Source organism: Setaria italica, chromosome IX, assembly GCF_000263155.2.
Source record: "Setaria italica strain Yugu1 chromosome IX, Setaria_italica_v2.0, whole genome shotgun sequence".
NCBI classification, from domain to species: Eukaryota; Viridiplantae; Streptophyta; class Magnoliopsida; order Poales; family Poaceae; genus Setaria; species Setaria italica.
Window position 1 is genome coordinate 11,994,103 of NC_028458.1, and position 18,906 is coordinate 12,013,008.

Sequence of the window (18,906 nt, forward strand, 5' to 3'; positions counted from 1 at the left end):
TTGGTACTTGCATGGATATTCAGGTAGACTTTTTCTATGACAAGTTGCATATATACTAGAATCAACAGTGGAAAGGGCCATGTTGATCTTTGGCACCAAGCGGCCGGACTCGGCAAATTAAAGTAGCATCAAGATCCTCCTGTTTGGATTTAGTCTTGCACTTTTAGCTCAAAATTTAGCTCTTGGGATCCAAACAGGAGGGCTAAAAGTGACAGATAGCTAAACTTTGGGGGCTAAATTTTAGCCCCCAAAGAGGCCCTAAAAGGGGCTAAAAGTGCTCCCAGGACCACAAATTCCACCCCTGCCCCCTTTCCTCCCTCCTCCGCGTGGTGCCTTTCCCGCACTTCCTCTCTCCTCCGCCTCCCACGCCCGCCGCCTCCGCCCGAGCCCGCCTCCTCCGGCCGGCCCCGCCGCCTCCGGCCCCCCGCCTCCTCCGGTCGACCCCCCGCCTTCGGCCGGCCCCGCCGCCTCCTCTTCTGCCTCCGCCTCGCCTCACGCGGAGACCCGTCAGCGCAGGGCGATGGCGCGCTGGCCCTCGGATCTTGCTGCGCGACCCCAGCGTCGCATGTGGTAGGCGACCGTTGGCAGCGGCGGTGGCTTCTGGTCGCCATGCGCGCTGCGGATTTGGAGGAGGAAGAAGGGCGGTGAGTGCAAAGGTTGGGGAAGAAGGTGTATGCGCCAGAGGCAGGCAAAGAGGGTAATAGTGTGTTTTTCAACAATATTATGGATTTTAGCCCATTTTAGTCCATGGATCCGAACGGCCCAGCAGGGCTAAATTTTAGGGGCTAAAGTTAAAGTTTAGTCCATGAACTACTGATCAAACACCACGAACATCATGAGTCATACGTGTTTACTACTAGTAAGTGCCACAAGCTTTTATAAAGTAGAATCTTAGTGGGATTAGGAAGAAGCCGTCAGGGCCTCAGGGGTCACATTACCACATTAATCCCTCCCTCCTAAGGTAGAGTCTTAGTGGGATTAAATAGGAAGAATGCCACATGGTTTTTTACATTTGATTTATTGGTTCTTTGTCGCGGCACTGGAAACAGAGCTTTGGATGAATTAGAGAAATAACGATTGCGTCTCACTAATAATGGTTTGGGTCCCAGTCTTTCTGATCAGGCACAAATGGTTTATACTACCTATAAAAGTTCATGAAAACATTATGCTATTAATATTTGATTTTTCTAGACCTAGAAATGCTAAAAGGGACGTGCAATTTTTAGAACGGAGGAAGTAACAGGTACATACAAAAGATTAACACTTATGCATGTTGACAAGGGCCCTTTATTATATGAAGAGATAGTACAACTTCTGTTGGGAGATTGCATTCGTGCGGAAATGGCCATAAACTATATCATCACTTTTTGGAGCAACGAACGAACCCCTGGCACAATATTGGGTCAGCTCTTCACCTAATCTATAGAAGATTCTGGAGTTAGCTGAGAGGGAATCAAGGAGAACACACAGTGAGTGTAGACAACTTTAACTAGGCCTACCATGATACGGTTGGTGACAGTGACGTGTTACCATGGAAGGAAGCCTTTAAAGGCGGAAGAGATATCAGCTTATGACTAGACGATGGAGTAGTAATGATCGATCGCGTCGCATCATTACCGGTAAAAACACCTTTCCTCCTATGCATTGTACTGCTTTCGAAGGATATTCATATCATCATCACTTCGTAACTAACAAGTTGAACTGGTAGTAGTGAAAAGGAGAATTTCTGCTCCATGCATGGCACCGGAAAATTGCTACTCGTATCAACTTGGAACAAATTTCATAAATTCACTTAATTACATTCCAAAGTAGTATGTATCTTAAGGACATAATTTTCATGCTTGGGGCCTGTTTGGACAATGCAACCACATGATGGTGATGAGCGCAGAGCGCTCACAAGATCAGTAGATGGTGTTTAGCCTGCAATGGAAGCGTGCCATCTCGAGCACTAATTCGGTTACGCCATGGGTCAAAAAGAAGTAGTAGGCAAGTTGTACATTTATTAGCAATGCGGCAAGTTGGTGTTTGTGAGTCATCACCAGACCCACCGATCGATCATCAAGTGCTTCTGCCGTGAGAGAATGTTCTAAAATGTTTTGCTGGTTGCATGATGCTCCTGTTTCAAACGAAAGCAGCATCAGATGGCGATCATTACATTGGACGACAAAGACACGTATCAAGGCATGAAAACAAAGTTAATTAGGTACGTATTTTCCCCTGTCTTTGAAGGATGAATTATATTGATTGGCAGTGATCGATGTACAGCCTACAGGGGGTTATTATGTTTGTAAGCGGCCAATGCAGGCTTGACCAAAATGCAAATTGGGCCATGGCGATGTATACTCGGTTACCATGCATCTTCTTTCCACGATTCCATGCGAGAATAAGCTAGCAAGAAATTCCAAACTCGAATCAGAGAAAATGACTTTGGCATCAACTAGCTAGCTAGGCCATGTCCTGTCGTGATCGCCGCCAATAAGGCGTCTAGTATACAATTCAGTATGTTGTTGAGTGGATGCAGTTGATCAGAAGACGAACACCAAGCTGTTGCCAATTTGAGTTGGTCTGTCCCGGCATATTTCTATCCTCTCTCCAGCTGTGGCCGGTACATCATGTTGAATTTGAGATCCAGACTCTACGCGGACTTTTCAAAATGGCACGCGATCGAAATTTACCCGGTCATGGTTTTGCAAAAGCGGTAGAACATGCATGTTCAGAAGATGAGATCTTTGACGGTACACAATACTACCTTATACTACTGTTCGAAAAGAACCCGTATATAAGGATCTGACGGTTGAGAATAATCATATACTAGTAAAACCTTAAGCTGTAGTCTAGGTAACATGCATATGTAATATGCATCAGTAGTATGAATAATATAGGTGTATGATTGAAAATATGTTTAATGGCATTGTTGAATATATCTCATGTGCGTCATGGGCGCCAGTGCCAGAACACCAACGCCGAGCACTAATCATCGGAGCAGGGGTCGCATTGGGGACGTCCAGCTTATTCCTACTGCCTCGCCACACCTGTAGTGTGTCGTCATGGGAACCGCGCCACTGTCGCCTTCCCTCGTAGTCTCACTCTCACTCGCTCCACGGCTTAGGGGCGTTTGGTTCCTTTGCTTATTTTAAAGTATGTGTCACATCAATGTTTAGATACTAATTAGGAGTATTAAACGTAGACTATTCACAAAAATCCCATTACATAAGTGGAGGCTAAACGGCGAGACGAAATCTATTAAGCCTAATTAATCCATCATTAGCAAATGTTTACTGTAGCAACACATTGTCAAATCATGGACTAATTAGGCTTAATAGATTCGTCTCGCCGTTTAGCCTCCACTTATGTAATGGATTTTGTAAATAGTCTACGTTTAATACTCCTAATTAGTATCTAAACATTGATGTGACACTTGCTTAAAAATAAGCCAATGGAACCAAACCAGACCTTAGATCTGAGTCAGGGAAAGAGACAGAGAGGAGAGTGGAGAATAGGATGAGAGCCGGACGAAAGAGAGAAAGGGGTAAAGAGAGAGGGTACAGGGGACTCACTCACGTGGGTGGACAAATGCTAGTCTGCAAGCCCTCGGCGCCCGCCATTGACGAGCAGATCCAGCGTGCTGGCCGGCGCTTGCCGCTGTGCTTGAGCTCGAGGACGTGCTGGAGGTCGAGCTCGACCGGGAGCACATCGCAGCACCGCCCCCTCGCCACCAGCCGGGATTGGCTCACTGCGACGTGCCTCCGTGACCTTACCTGTCGTGCTAGTTACAATTTTACCCATACCAAAAAAACAGTCTATACTCTATACTACCATTTGATAGTATTATGCACGTTAAAAGAGCTCTCAAAAGATTGCATGTTTGTTTTAGCCGTTCCTGCATGTTTCAGTCAGTGTCAGAGAATGAATAACGCATGGTGCTTATTACAACAACCGATGTTGAGTGAGGTCTTTTCAAAATGGCATGAGAGTGATGCATACGAGCTCAACTTTCCCTCTTAATGAAAAACGTGCTCCGGCATTGAAGAATCGAGGAGAACTAACAAGACGCATCTGTTTAAGACTCCGCCAGGTACTATGAACTTGTCCATCCCACGTGGCCTTCGTTTCTTTCTTGCTTGGCAGGCACCTTCCTTTCTTTTTTCTTGAACGATCAGACATGAGATTGAGCCTATTTCATTAATGTAGAAGGAGAATTACAAACTGAGAAAAAAACGACTACTCGTGACATACTCACTCTGCTAGGCTTTTCGCCCCAGGTACTCTCCACACTCCCCCCTCTTCCTTTATCTTCGCTACAAGAGTTTGATTTGAGGATTCTGTCCTGTTGAAGACTCTGGTATAACTTTCTAGCCATATTTCCCAGCAGGCGAGGAGCACTAGGCACCTGATTGCCTTTCGTGAAACATGTGGCGTTGTGGTGATGGCAGTCCACCACTCGACGGTGTTTGTACTATGCCCCCGTTCCATTGGGCGTAGGCCTGGCTCAGCCGTCCATTCTGCCATGGAATTCCAGATTCGCTTCGTGTATCTACACTCTGCCATCAGGTGAAAGGCAGACTCCGTGGCCTGTTTGCAGAGAGGGCAGGGCCCGTTGTTTGGCCATCCTCGTCCGCGCCTTGCTTTCATATTACTAATAACTCGTGACCGTATATAGCTACGAGGATCAACAATTCAGTATTGACTTGTGCATTCCATTCTCAACTCGTTTCGTTTTCCATCCACTTTCGTAGAAGAGGACATGCTTGGATCTAAAGGTGTAATACAAATACCATGAATTACATCACAGAAAGGCAACCGAACAAATTGGCTCCGTAAGTAGGAAAGGAAACATTCGCATCACAAATTCAAATGTTTCAACAGGACAGCATCGCCGGTATCAATGTTTTGTACTTTGGAAGCCCATTCCTATCAGCTAGTTTGCCAATTCGCAATGCATTACCAGCGTACAGTTAAAACCATACGAGTTCATCACAGGTACAGTCGTACAGAACATTGGTACATGAAATTCTCAAACCTCTGCTTTCGTGGCGCAGTTGCAGGTCTTTGGTCTTAGTCGCCATTATATGACTCGCTAGTTTTCCATGTGGCTATTCCGTAGAGTATCCTCCCTTTCCATCCCATTAGGAGCCATTGATCATCTTCGTTGACAATGTAATCTTTATGATATTGTCTCACTATAGCTCTTGTTCCTTTGACGGTGTCCGGGTTCAGTGGTAACTGCTCAAAGCCTGCCTTCTGGTTTCGTAGCTTCCATTTCTTGTAACTCTCTGGCCTCTCAATCCTTTCTGAACCTTCACATGCAATGACATTGAGGACTACAGACAGATATATATCCCTCTCTAGGATCATTCTTGCCTCATAATCCCGTGGAACAGTTTTATCAAGAAGATCAAACAGTGCACTGTAGTGGTACATGACCTCTTTAAAGCGTGTTAGAAAGAAGGGGGTACTGTATGATCCATTCACAACTCCATGGATGAAAACTTTTGGCTTCATCATTCTTATGGTATTGAGGACCCTATTCCTGGCACTGTCTATGGATACTGTCTCATCACCAAGATTCTTCAATCGGTATATACAATTGACTATGAGCACATCATCTTTATCAATGTTGAAATCCTCTATCTTGATGGTTTCCCATTTTGATGATATTCCTTGATACTCAAAAGGTATATTGAACATGCTAGCATAATCAGCCAATCGATGCCCTGCATTCATACTCGATTCGTTTGGTCGAAAACCTGGTTGGGGTTGCTCAATACCTGTAATCCGAACCTTGGGAGGTCCACCTTCCCTCTTTGCGAGTTGCTCAAATAGTGATGGCCATTGAAAACCAAAGCAAATGCCAAAATCGATAATGTGCACCCGAGGTTTTCCCTTTGAGACATCAGTGATGGTCTTATTTGAGAAATAATATGGTGCCCTCAAGAAAGGACAGATTGCTATACATAAATGGAATACCTTTAAAGTGCCCAACGCACTCGTTCTTTTAGCCATCAAGTTGCGATACAGCTGACTCCCAGTTCCAGCTAATCGTACCTCAAGGCAGTCCGCTAGGCAAAATGCTAGCCTCTGAGAATCATCCCCACTTGTTGAAGCATGTTGCCTGATGATGCTCAGTATGTCATTTGCTAAGGTATGATTATTTACAGATACTGCTTCTGCACAATGAATAAGGAGGGTTCTGAGATCCACCACCTCTTTCCTCTGTTGCTTCTTACCTTTTTTCTTTCGCTGAGCTGATGTTCTTCCCTGATCAGTCTGTGAGTTGATGGTTGATTTACTTGCCATAGCTTCTTGTAAAATAATACCTTGATCTATGAGTTCATGGTCAGAGCAGAGTAGAACCTTATCGAAAATCTCGTTTCGAGTCGGCTCATTGAAAGAAGTGGCAAACTGCTTGTTACTCCTTCCTTCTAATAAATCAAAGTCTTCCTTGCACGAATTCATTTTCTGACACTGAACCTCAAATAATGCATGCTTTCTTGACTCTCTATCATTGATCTGAAGTGATTGGTTATCTCTGCTAGTCTTTTCGACAATGGAAAGGCCACCAACATTCAAACCAAGCTCCATTGTGTATGTATCCTGAGTGAACTGTCTTGTCTCTCCAACAATTGCAGACAAACTCCATGGAGCTTCAAAAGCTTGCAAGTCGTCATTGTAGCGGTTATTGCCTGAGCTAATAGCTACAGAGAAGCTACTGCATGGCTGCCCATTACTGATGCTGCCATCAAGAGTCTTCATGTGATCAGAGCTACAGAGTGGTAGTAGTTGAGTATTCGCTGGATAATTTTGTCCAATAAGTCTATACAATGGCTCCTCCATAGCTCTAAGTGCAGACTCACCATGATGTGGTTTAAATTTGTCATCGCTGTCCTCCTCCATCAACAGCTTGTTTATGTATCTGAGGGTTATATCTGAGTTGATCCAACTGTCCTCTGAATATTCTGCTACATTGGTTCCATGCCAATCTGGTGTCATATTGCTACTCACTCCATGGAATTGGGGAGCATATATTTTATTCGAAGAGGATGCGCTCAATGCAACGTGACCATCATTGTTAATCGTAGTTGCCACTGGTGGATAATGGTTAATGGAGCTTGCTGGGTGCGAAAGTAAATCCAAATCATTATACTCGGTAGTTGGATCGATGAATTTCTGAGAAGAGGCATAGCACCCAGGAGTATTTGCCATGCTGCTTGGGAAGTCCTCAAAGTTACAATTAAATCTGTCGTTGCACTCCATTGGTTGGGTGTTTGATCATTGCAGAATGTTGTACCGCCCCGTACACAAGATTGTCTAGAACTGCATTGTAAACAATGAACTTAGTATGTGAAAATGAAAATTGATGCAGGATACATAAATCATATATCCTTTTTACTCTATCTGTTTTTCTATCAGTCTTAAATATAATAGAAATTCATCTTCCATTAATTTTATTCTTGTAAGAGAACTTCTGAAAACATGCACTGTGTAGGAAAAAGTTATGAGTTATTCATGTAGAGCCATTAATCTGCGAGTAACCATAGCAAATATTCAAATTTCCGTAGAGTATGAAATGTCCAATTCAACCACAAAAAATAGGTGGAGAATGGACCTTGGTTATGTAATGAATCATCTCGCTGTTGTCATATTACACACACACACTTTGCAAAGATGTTTACCTACGGGGGCTCAAGTATAAATACCAAAAATAGCCTCAGAGGGCGCTAGTTCGGCAGATCTCTCTGCCGGAGACGGAGATTACCATGCATGGGAAGAATGCTTATGACATCAACAAACTAAGGTGTCACCTTTCATGTTATTACTATGTTAGATCATGTTTTGCAGCAAGCATCTCAATCATTGATTCTTCGTTTCTTCAGTTATGCAATTAGGCATGCACATACATTGGTCGATGGCATTTGACATGGAGCTGATTAAGGAATGAGCAGAGGGTAAGAGGGTCTTACCATTGTTTTTATTTCCTGCAGGGATGGTTTCACACACTATGGAACTAGCAGGCCTGGTGTTCCAGATGCGAAGGCTGAACTGGATGATGAGATGAATGGCGAACGGAGCCGTGAGCACAAGGAAAACCACCACGAGGCAACTCCTCTTATATGGCCTGGCTTGGGCACTGCTGGCCTGCGATCCGGCTGGCGATTACTCATATGCCCGAGGAAAGCGAGAGCAAGTCAATGTCATCTTGCAGCATGAGTTGCTCACGGGCGAGTCCGACGAGGTTCTAGCGTTGATAGCTGCTGTTGAATCTGTCATCGTTTTCCCTGAAGAAAGCTAAGGACAGAACAAGCTTTGGAGAAGGGGCGTCCTTTTCGATGTAGCTGCTTGCTGAGGTCTGTTCCAGAACATCTGATTTGCAGTCAGGTTGCCGGCGATACCTGGAACACACTGTCATTTCCTCTAATTATTTACTAGTAATAATAATCATCCGTTCCAAATTGTAGGTCGTTTTTAGTTTTTTTTAGTCTATAGGTATTATTACGTGGATATAGTGTATGCCTAATATCTGTGAATTCAAAAGATTTCACTCCTACACAGTTCACTGCCATGCAATGCACCGGATATAGCTGAGGTTGAGAGTCTGAGAGACCGGAGAAGAGAGAGCACCAAGCTGGCGGCGAGTTGGAGTTGGCCTGTCTCTGCAAATTTGTGTTAGTCTCTTCTTCAAATCTTACATGTTTGACGCTCGTCATCTTCCATCCTGCGCTTATGGTAAATACAAGATGTCATGTTCGTCCTTGTATGTTGGATTTGGTATATATGTAAGCCGGCATTTGATTACGTCGAAAAGAAGAGGATGATCGTCCTACGATTCAAGCAAACTATAGCAACACGACCCGCTGTTGCTTCTTTCATGTACTACACTCTCAACGAATGATGTGAACTTGTTAGATTGAATCATCATCTTTCGATGAGAGAAGAGGGATAATTCGATTTGGGGATGGAGATGACGTTTACGGCCCGACTACAACCATCCAAGGATGCTAAGAAAAAAAAGAAAAATTTCGACAAATTCTACCTTAGCAACCGATACACCACCTCCAATGGTTATCGCGATCTTATAGAGCACGATCAACCAAACCACTAGGGTAATTCCGCAACCAATCGAGGAACAAGCAAGAACAAAGCAACTCAATTGCAAATATAGAGATAAAAACCAATCTGAAATTATAAAGTTGGGGTTCTGAATCAAGTAGAACGGATGGTCTAGTTGACACACGCGTCTACAAGGAAGTAGCAATGGCTAAACTTACATCTAAACAAAACCGGAGCGTTCCTAGTGGTGGCTAAGGGGTATAAGTACATGGGAGGATAACCACAAGGGTGTTGGAGTCGTGCTCCAAGCTTAGGACGTGTCCTTGATAGATCCAACTTGATACACAGCCCATTGGGCTAAAATAAAGCAACGCAGCACCTTGAACAGAAAAAATCTCTCGGTAGTAATTTGGTCATTGCGGACGTCTCAGAATAGATATGGACATGAGTCCAAATCCATATGAAAATAGACTTCATAAGGATTCCACGAAGTACTTGAACGCTCCAATCCGAGTTCGTATGCGACCGTGGTAACCGTCACAACTTGGTGCTATTCTACAGTCCGAATCCAACTCTGAGACGTGTTGGATTTGATCTCTTTCTTTCCTTAGGCCAAAAGTGATGTGGTGGCCTAATGTAGGATGTTGGGAATATTTAGACTTGGTCCCCAATCAACTTTTTTGATTCTCCATGCCTTACATGTGTGTTTAACACTCTTTTTGATCCACGTATGTATTTCTGAAAATGACAATGAACACACGTCATGGTGCAGTATCAATTCATCAAATATATCAAATACAATCATGACAAAGAATCGTTTCACCTTTAAATCAAAAGTTGCTAATATGGTTGTATCCAAGCAGGTGATGTCCTCATCAACAAACTTCCTCCATCTCAAAATGCAAGACACTATTTGACCCAGTGGGGTCTCCGCATCATACTTTAATTATACCTCATTATGTTATAATGTGTGTAACCATAAAATTGATCTTGTACAGTCCTTCCCTTTTGCCAGCTCACTTGTTTGTATAATCTCGGCTTTTTTTTCATGAAATGCAACTTTGAGTAAATTTTGGAATATGGATTGGAAATGTCCTGGACCGATGGGCCTACAGCCAGCCACCCCACCCACTGTCCTTGCAAACAATCAGGCTTACGGAAGTGCAGCAAACCCCCCTTGTCGTGACCTTCGCCTACCCGACGACGTGCGGCACGCACGTGTTGCTGCGCGGCCGTGCGGTGTGCTGGTGGGCATGGCTGTGCGGGCCAAGCAAAGACGGCGGCGGCGCGGGAAGTAGGGTGAGCCTTATCCTCTCAGCCAGGGGCATAACAGTCAGCTCACATGGCAAAAGAAGGGAGAAATCAGAAAACCAATTACAAAAGCAAGAAAAGGCATTCTAGCGTGTGGGTATCGTTTTCGTTTCATAATGATAATATGGCGAAATCCATTTGCGGGATGGCATTTGAACGAAGCTCACTTTTTTGAGGATGGCGAAATTGCAGTTTTCTCTTCTCCCTGCGAGAAATTTAAACATGGAGTCACCTCTGCACTCCGGTCCTCTGGCCTGGCGAGTGGCGACCCTAAACTTCTTCGCGGTAGGTTCCGTCGAGATCAGAGCCGATGCTGCGCGATTCTTCTCGGGGGCTCGCTCTGCTGGGGAGGTAGGTCGAGGACGCGCTGTTCGATGCAATGCCTGACCCGTACGCCAAACTAAGGAGAAGAAGCGGTTGTTCCGGACTTCGCCAGGTACTTCCACGCCACCTTCGCTTCTTCCTTGCTTGGCTCGGCGGGCATGGCTGTGCCTTGCTGTTGTTATACTGCTAATAACTTTTTAACTGGTGAATATACTATCAGTAGGCGGTAAACCCTCCTGTTGCTCCGAAAGAATTACTTTCAAGTTTCAACCATGAGGATCAGTAATTCAGCATTAACTTGCCCATTCCATTCTCCACTCGTTCCTTTTTTTTCTTTTACTTCCATAGAAAGAGAACATGCTTGGACAATATATAGAACAAAGGTTTAACTATAATTTATGCTAGAAGATCAAAATGTGAAGTGTAATGCAAATTCCATAAAATATATCACAGGAAGGCCACCGGACTAGTTGGCTCTGTAAGTAAGAAATGATATGCTCGCACAGTAAATGCAAATGTTTAACAGGACAGCATTGCCTATGCCATGTTTTGTACTCTGGAAGCCCATTGAGGCGAGCTAGTCAACCAATTGCAATGCATTACCAGCACACAATAGAAAACATATATGAGTACATCACAAGTTCAGAACATTGACACATATAATTCTCAAACCTCTGCTTTTGTTGTGCAACACTAGCAAGCTTATTAGGCCTTAGTCGCCATCGTATGACTCGTTAGGTTTCCATGTGGATATTGCTTTCAGTATCCTTCCCTTCCATCCCAGAAGTAGCCATTGATCATCTTCGCCGACAACATAATCTTTGTGATATTGTCCCACTATGTCTCTTGTCTCTTTCACAATGTCTGGATTTAATGGGAGCTGCTCAAGGCCAGCCTTCAGGTTTCGTGACTTCCATTTCTTAAAACTCTCTGGTCTCTCAATCCTATCTGATCCTTCACACGCAATGACATTGAGAATCGTACACAGATAGATATCCCTCTCTATGATCATTCTTGACTCATTATCTCGTGGGACAATTTTATCAAGGATATCAAACAATGCAGAGTAGTGGTACATGAGTTCTTTAAAACGTGTTAAAAAGAAGGGGGTGCTGTATGATCCATTAACGACTCCATGAACAAAAACTTTTGGCTTCATCATTCTAATGGTATTGAGCACTCTATTCCTGGCACTGTTAATGGATACTGTCTCATCACCGAGATTCTTCATTCGGAATAGACAGTTGACTATCAGCACATCATCTTCCTCAATGTGGAAATCTTCTATGCGGATGGTTTCCCATTTTGATGTTATTCCGTGATATTCAAAAGGCACACTGAACATGCTAGCATACTCAGCTAATAGGTGTCCCGTGTTTGTATTCATTTGATCTGGTCGAAATCCTGGCTGGGGTAGCTCAATACCTGTGATCCGAACCTTAGGAGGTCCATTTTCCCTCTTTGCGAGTTGCTCAAACAATGATGGCCACTGAAAACCATAGCAAATGCCAAAATCGATGATGTGCACCTTTGGCTTTCCCTTTGAGACATCAAGGATTGTCTTATTTGAGAAATAATTTGGTGCCATCTGGAAAGGACATAACTGGAATACCTTTAAAATGCCCACAGCATTTCTGCATTTAGTGACCAACTTCTGATACAGCTGGCACCCAGTTCCAGCTAACCGTGCCTCAAGGCAGTCCGCTAGGCAAGATGCTAGCCTCTGGGTATCATCCCCACTTATAGAGCAGTTTTTCCTTATGATGTTCAGTATGGCACTTGCTAAGGTGTGATTATTCACAGATACTGCTTGTGCACAGTGGATAAGAAGGGTTCTCAGATCCACAACCTCTTTCTTTTCTTGCTTCTTACCTCTTGTCCTCCGCCGAGCTGATGTTCTTTCTTGATCATTCTGTGAATTTCTGGTTGATTTGCTTGTCATCATTTCTCGCAAAACAATACCTTCATCTGTTGGCTTATGCTCAGAGAAGAGTAGAACCCTGTCAAACATCTCATCTCGGGTTGGCCTGCTGAATGAAATGGCCAACTGCTTGCTACTCCTTCCTTCTAACAAATAAAAACCTTCTGTGCGTGGATAGTTTTGACATTGAACCTCAAATGATGCATTCATGCTTGTGTTTGCGACATTCACCTGAAGTGATTTATTATCTCGGCTACGCTTTTCAGCAATGGAAAGGCCATCAATGTTCAAACCATGCTCCATGTTGTTTGTACCTTGAGTGAGATGATTTGTCTCTTTGACAATGTCAGACAAACTCCATGGAGCTTCAAAGGCTTGCAGGTTGTGGTTAGAATGATTATTACTTGAGTCAATAGCAACAGAGCAGCTACTGCATGACTGCCAAGACTTGTCGATGCAGCCATCGAGGTTATTCGGATAATCACAGCTACGTAGCGGTAATAGAGGATAAGCTGAACTATTTTGTCCAAGAAGTTTATAGAAAGGCTCTTCCACATCTCTAAGGGCATTCTCTCCGTGATGTAATTTTACCCTGCCATCACTGTCCTCCTGCATCAACAGCTTGTTTATGTAGTTGAGGGTTATATCTGAGTTGATCCAACTGCTCTTAGAAGAACCTGCCACACTGGTTCCATACCAATCTAGTGCCGCATTGCTACTGACCTCACAGCATTGGGGACCATATATTTTACTTGGATAGGAGTTGTTCAGTGTAATATGACCATGATCGTTAAAGGTACTTGAAACAGGAGGATAATAATTCATGAAGCTTGGTGGGTGCAAAAATAACTCCAAATCATTAGACTCATCGGCTGGATCAACGGATTTCTGAGACAGGGCATAGCACCCAGAAGTACTCGAAATGCTGCTTGGGAAATCCTCAAAGTTAGAACTAGATTTGCCGTTGAACTCCATTGGTGGAGTGCTTGGTCACAGCAAAAAGTCATAGGGTTCCTTGCAACTCCCCTGTAAACAATGCTAATATGTAAAATTAAATAACAAACAGAGTCTTTTATGAATTATAAATATAATAGTGGATACTATGTTTCCTTAATATTCTCTTGAAAGAGAAATTCTGAAAACATGCACTAGATTGCATTGGTTATATATGATACATGTATATAATAGAGTACTATTCTCCAAGTAGTCAAAGCAGTTTGATTTCATGTTTTTTAAGAGTATGAAATGCCCAATTGAACAACAAAAACTAGGCTGAAGAGAATAGACTTGCTAAGGAGTGGATTGAACAAAGCTGTAGAGTGCATGAACTTGTAACATAATTTCTTGAAAGTTAAAGCAAATCTTCATGAAAAACGCATGACAGCTTTCCTTACCTTGCTGGCCATACTTTACAAGAAGAAAATATCATCCCAATAACATGAAAAGACCAAATGAACTACCTATCCGTGAAAACAGTTTTCTGATGTTTTGCACAAGCACTAAACTGTTAGGCTTAAGTTTAAATCCCAAAGATAAGCTTTATTGGAGGCAACCAATAGGTTGTATCGCTATACTGGATATTATCACGAGAGAACATTTAGGATGGTAACGAACTAAGATGTCACCCTTCATGTTATTACTCTATCAGATCATGAAGCATCTACTTGTCAAGGAAAAAAAAATATTTCCCAATAACCATCTCAATCACTGATTCTTACATCAGTTATTCCCTTACAGATGCACATAAATTAGTAAATTGATTGAAAATGCTATATGCAACTAAAATCAAAGGCACGAATTTGACATTGATTTGATCAAGGAATGGACTGAAGATAAGAGAGTCTTACCATTGTGTTCCTGCAGGTATAACACGCACGATGGAATTCGCAGGCCTGGAGGACACCCGGACGTGAAGACCGACCCAGATGGAATGGCAAACTGAGGCGTGAGCACAAAGAAAACAACGATGAACGATGCAACTGTCTTACGGGCTCTCGCGTTGTCTTTGGCCTGCAGTATCAGCTAGCATGACTCAGTCACTCAGCTGTGCCGAGGGAAGCGAGAGCGAGTCAATGTCAGCTTGCAGTACGAGAGTATGAGTTGCCCAGTGGTGAGCGAGCCTGACGAGGTTCAAACGTTGAGAGCTACGGTTGAATTCGTCATCGTGTTCCCTGCACGTGAGCTAGGGACAAGACGAGCTCTAGAGATGAGGCGTCGTTTCAGATGTTGCTAGACAGGCAGCTACGGCAGATATCATCGCTGCCGGGGAGCTCTTCCAGCTTTGAGCCTCGGAGTTGCAGTCAGGCTGCCAACGAAATATTCCCTATCTTCTCTGATGAAAGTAAATTTGACTTTGAACAAAATAGTAGAATGTCAGGTGGTGCATTTTGAATCAGGTATGTACGAGACAAGGAGTCGCTTTGGGCAAGCTATTCCCTCCATTTGTAAATATTGGACGTGGTATAAGTACAAAACTCACGGCATGCGGTCTTAAAAACTAAATTATGATCGTAAGTTCCTCGTGTAGTATATTAGTTATAGAGAAAAAATACTATTGAAACTAATGGAACCTAACTCACAGCACGCTAATTCTTGTCTAAAGGCTTCCGAGTTTAAATCTTAAAATACATATGTGCCTTATAAAATGATATGGTGTATCTTGCACTAATCTTGTGGTTTGTATAACCTTATTTTTTAAAGAAATAATACTATTACATATGTTACTTGCGAAAGTATTCCTCGAAATGAAACAATTATAAAAGTATAGCACCATCTACTAGATGGTTTTTGTCCAACTTGGGACCAAAATAGCATTCTTGGCTATTGGATAGTGGATGGACGTTAATTCCGTGGACGAGATTTCTCACTCAAATGGGGTAGATCTAGCTCAAAAATCCAATAAGAACCTAGTTAGAGGGTGCATGGATACATCCTCCTAAACTTTAGTACCTGTCACATCGGATGTTTGAATACTAATTAGAGTATTAAATATAGTCTAATTACAAAACTAATTGCACAGATGGAGTCTAATTCGTGAGACGAATCTATTAAGCCTAATTAGTGCATGATTTGATAATGTGGTGCTACAGTAACCATTTGCTGATGATGGATTAATTAGGCTTAATAGATTCGTCTCGCGAATTAGTATAGGGGATCTGCAGTTAGTTTTATAATTAGCTCATGTTTAGTCTTCCTAATTAGCGTCCGAACATCCGATGGATCCTCCTAAAATTTAGCACCTCGCATCCAAACATCCTCTTAGTCGTGTGGCTACAGTGAATGAGGCCTAAAATATATTAAAAAGGTAAATATGGGCCTCTTAGTCGTGTGGCTACAATGAATGAGGCCTAAAATATATTAAAAAGGTAAACATGAGTGGCCCCACTAGGCCTAACATGAATACGCTCCGAATGGACAGATTGGATTCACATGATAAAAACTCAACTTTTGTCTGCCGAAAGTTGAGTTTTGTTGGTTCAATGAATGAAAACTGTAATTCTTCTCCGTATATGATTTCGTGTGTGCCTAGTATACAAAAATACTCATTTTCGTACGCGGCTGAAGATGTTTCGTAAATAATATTTTCCTATTACTCTGATTCGTGAAATAATTTTGTAAATAATGTATATATATGATAGTGTTGAAATAAAAAGGATTCTGCCCACTGAAGCTCCGACCGTGCATGCAGTCTTGTTGTGTCTTCACGCACACATACGACACTTATCCACCCACGTGCACGGCCTCTTATCGCTTGCTTAAGAATATTATCACTTTAAGAGCACTCGGTCACGGTGCGTGCGTGCGTGCGTGTTGTGTCGGACGCTGATGCTGCTAGAAAAGGCAACTATGGAAAGTTGTTTCAGCTTCGAGCCTCGTATTACTCCCGTCCGGCTGCCAACAATTACTTCCTCCGTTCCAAATTATAAGATATAAATGCTTGTACCTATATAGTGTATGTTTAGATGCATTTTTTTAACGAATCAGGAGAGTTGCTGATTATATTAAAAAGAAGATGAAGCCCTGACTGGGCCAAAACAACAAATGAAAAAATAACACAAACACCAGCATGTTGGATTGGATTATCAACACATGCCGCACCACGCCATCACACTCAACTTAACAACACATAGGCCGGTTGGATTGGGGCATCAACACGCGTCGAACTCAACTCATCTCAAGTGGATTTTACTCCGCCCGACAATGGCAGCAGAACCGAAGCCTTACCATGGCACCCACCAATATTCAAGCTCATGTAGTCGTCGAAACCTTCAGGCGTAACCCTACATCTACAGGGAACCGATAGAAGTAGACCATACCGCACAGAGAAGGGCATCGCCATGCGGGACCCTTTGCCGTAGTGCCGCTGCAACACCACACTCCACCTGACAGAGTGATACCACCAAATCCGGACCTCTCGCAAGCTGTCTCGCAGTCACCACCACGATAACACAACGTGCGAGGGCCTCACCACATCCGCCGTTGGACTCCACCTCGCTCTCGTCGCCTTGAAGAAACACCATGCGGGGGGAGCCTCGCCACGCCTGCCACAGTACTCCACATCACGGATCCGTTTCTATTGCCATTAGGGTGGTGAGCATTGTTGCCCCGCTCCCCAAGATCTCCATCAATCAGCCAAGCCGCCACCGCAGATCAACTTCGCCTCGTTGCTTCACTCGCGCACATAGCCTCCACTGCCATGCCAGCAAGCCAAAGAAGTCACTTGCGCCGTCTTCCGACGATGTATCGCACCAGATAGTCCAGCCAAGTTGAGCAACCCGCCGCGGTCCGCTGCAAGCCTAGTCGTCCCACAATGCCGTTGCCACAAGCGTCATCCTCCGACGCAGTCCCACACCGCACTGACCGTTGCCAAGCAACGCCAGCCGCCGCGGTTCGCTGCAAGCAGCCAAATCCGACAACCATGCGATAACCCCTGGCCACCACCATAACTGCGATCGCCTCCACGTGGGCTCGAGAACACCCGTCCAACTTGCCACGCGGCGGAACGGCCACCACCGGGTGCGGCCGCCCATGACCAATGGACTAGCAATACAACAAATCGAGTTGGGTCTCTAGAGAGGACGCCTCCAAGGAGGGCACGACGCCAATGGCGCCACCGTCACTCGTTCAGGACCTGGACAGGGTTTTCACCCAGAGAACCCCGTGCAGCAGGGTTGTAGCTCCAACATGACGCACCCAACTGGGAAAACGACGTCCTAGGGCGCCGCCCTCATCTCCACCAGCAAGAACGCCGGCGAGGGCTTTCGCCCGGAGCATCCCAACCCCTCGTTGCACACTCACGGCTCGACACTCCCGGACCACGATCACGGCAGCCCATCCGTGGCGGCGCCACGCCGCCGTACCTCCACCTCTGCTGCGCTCGCCGCCCAGATGCACTACCACTCGACCTCTGCTCCTCGCATGCAGCCACCGTCGCACTGCCTCACCATCACGCGCGTCGTCGGGGCATCTCCTCGGGGCGTCGCATCACCGTGCCGCCACACCATCACATGCGTCGCCCGGACTTCACCTCGGGGCATCGCAGCTCACGCCGTGGACCCCCTAGCCAAAAGCGCCACCGCATCCATGCGGTCACTGCCTGCACCGCCTAAGCCACCGGGCTGCCTCCTCACCGTCCGTGGCCCACCGCGCGCGACGTCCTCAACTGCCGCAACACGCCGACGCATGCAGCCACCGGGCTGCCTCCTCGTCGGCCGTGGCCCCCGCGCGCGACGTCCTCAACCGCCACGCCACTCTGACGCCGGCCAACACACCGACACACGCGTGCACAGGACGCCCGCCGCCCCCGTCGAGCTGCCGGAGTGCCACCTTCCTTGCTAAAGTTGCCAAGCCCCCCACACCCCGTCGGCAGCCGCTCCATGTAGATCCGGCCCCGGGGACGCCAGTCCCCAGGATGCCGAATCTGTCGCCTTGGGCCGCCGCCGTCGCCTCCATAGCCGCCACCGCCGCATCGTTGACCTGGGGCGGAAGCGCCCTGGGCCGACGGTAGGAGCCCCGCCGCCGCCTTCCTAGCAAGCACGTGGGCTTCCTGTGCCCTGCTCCGGCGGCGGCGAGGTGGAAAGGGGGCCGTGAGGGGTGGCGGCTGCAGAGGGTGGGGCGCCACCCGAGGCGCCCCAGGATGACGACGCGGGGGCTGAAAAAATGCTCTACATGTATTTTGTCTCCTTACGTCTAGATGCATACAAACATCTATGAACTTAGAAAAGCCAAAACAACCTACAATTTAAAACGGAGGGAGTATTAATTAGTACGTGAGCAGTGAGTGGGTGCAGGATAAATCATGC

General features: G+C 45.2%; 2 protein-coding genes and 1 long non-coding RNA gene across 3 annotated transcripts; 1 reads left to right on the forward strand and 2 right to left on the reverse strand.

Annotated features, from left to right (window-relative positions):
- Window positions 1–3,424: 3,424 nt before the first annotated feature.
- LOC105913630 lies at window positions 3,425–4,807 on the forward strand. Its single transcript, XR_001163076.2, has 3 exons — window positions 3,425–4,075; window positions 4,192–4,262; window positions 4,373–4,807. It is a non-coding gene; the product is annotated as an uncharacterized LOC105913630 (long non-coding RNA).
- Window positions 4,808–5,055: 248 nt separating this feature from the next.
- On the reverse strand, window positions 5,056–6,003 carry LOC101765419 (scarecrow-like protein 9). The gene has a single exon (XM_012848941.1). The coding sequence runs from the start codon at window positions 6,001–6,003 to the stop codon at window positions 5,056–5,058; it is 948 nt and encodes a 315-aa protein (XP_012704395.1).
- A 5,300-nt stretch (window positions 6,004–11,303) lies between these two features.
- Window positions 11,304–13,579, reverse strand: LOC111258431 (scarecrow-like protein 9). Its single transcript, XM_022829670.1, has one exon. It carries the CDS (start codon window positions 13,577–13,579, stop codon window positions 11,396–11,398), a length of 2,184 nt encoding a protein of 727 aa, XP_022685405.1. The 3' UTR covers window positions 11,304–11,395.
- Between the last annotated feature and the right edge of the window lie 5,327 nt (window positions 13,580–18,906).

Bases quoted from the DNA above. Each gene is read 5' to 3' on its own strand.
- LOC111258431 (XM_022829670.1), bottom strand. From the start codon at position 13,579: ATGGAGTTCAACGGCAAATCTAGTTCTAACTTTGAGGATTTCCCAAGC.
- LOC101765419 (XM_012848941.1), bottom strand. From the start codon at position 6,003: ATGGCTAAAAGAACGAGTGCGTTGGGCACTTTAAAGGTATTCCATTTA.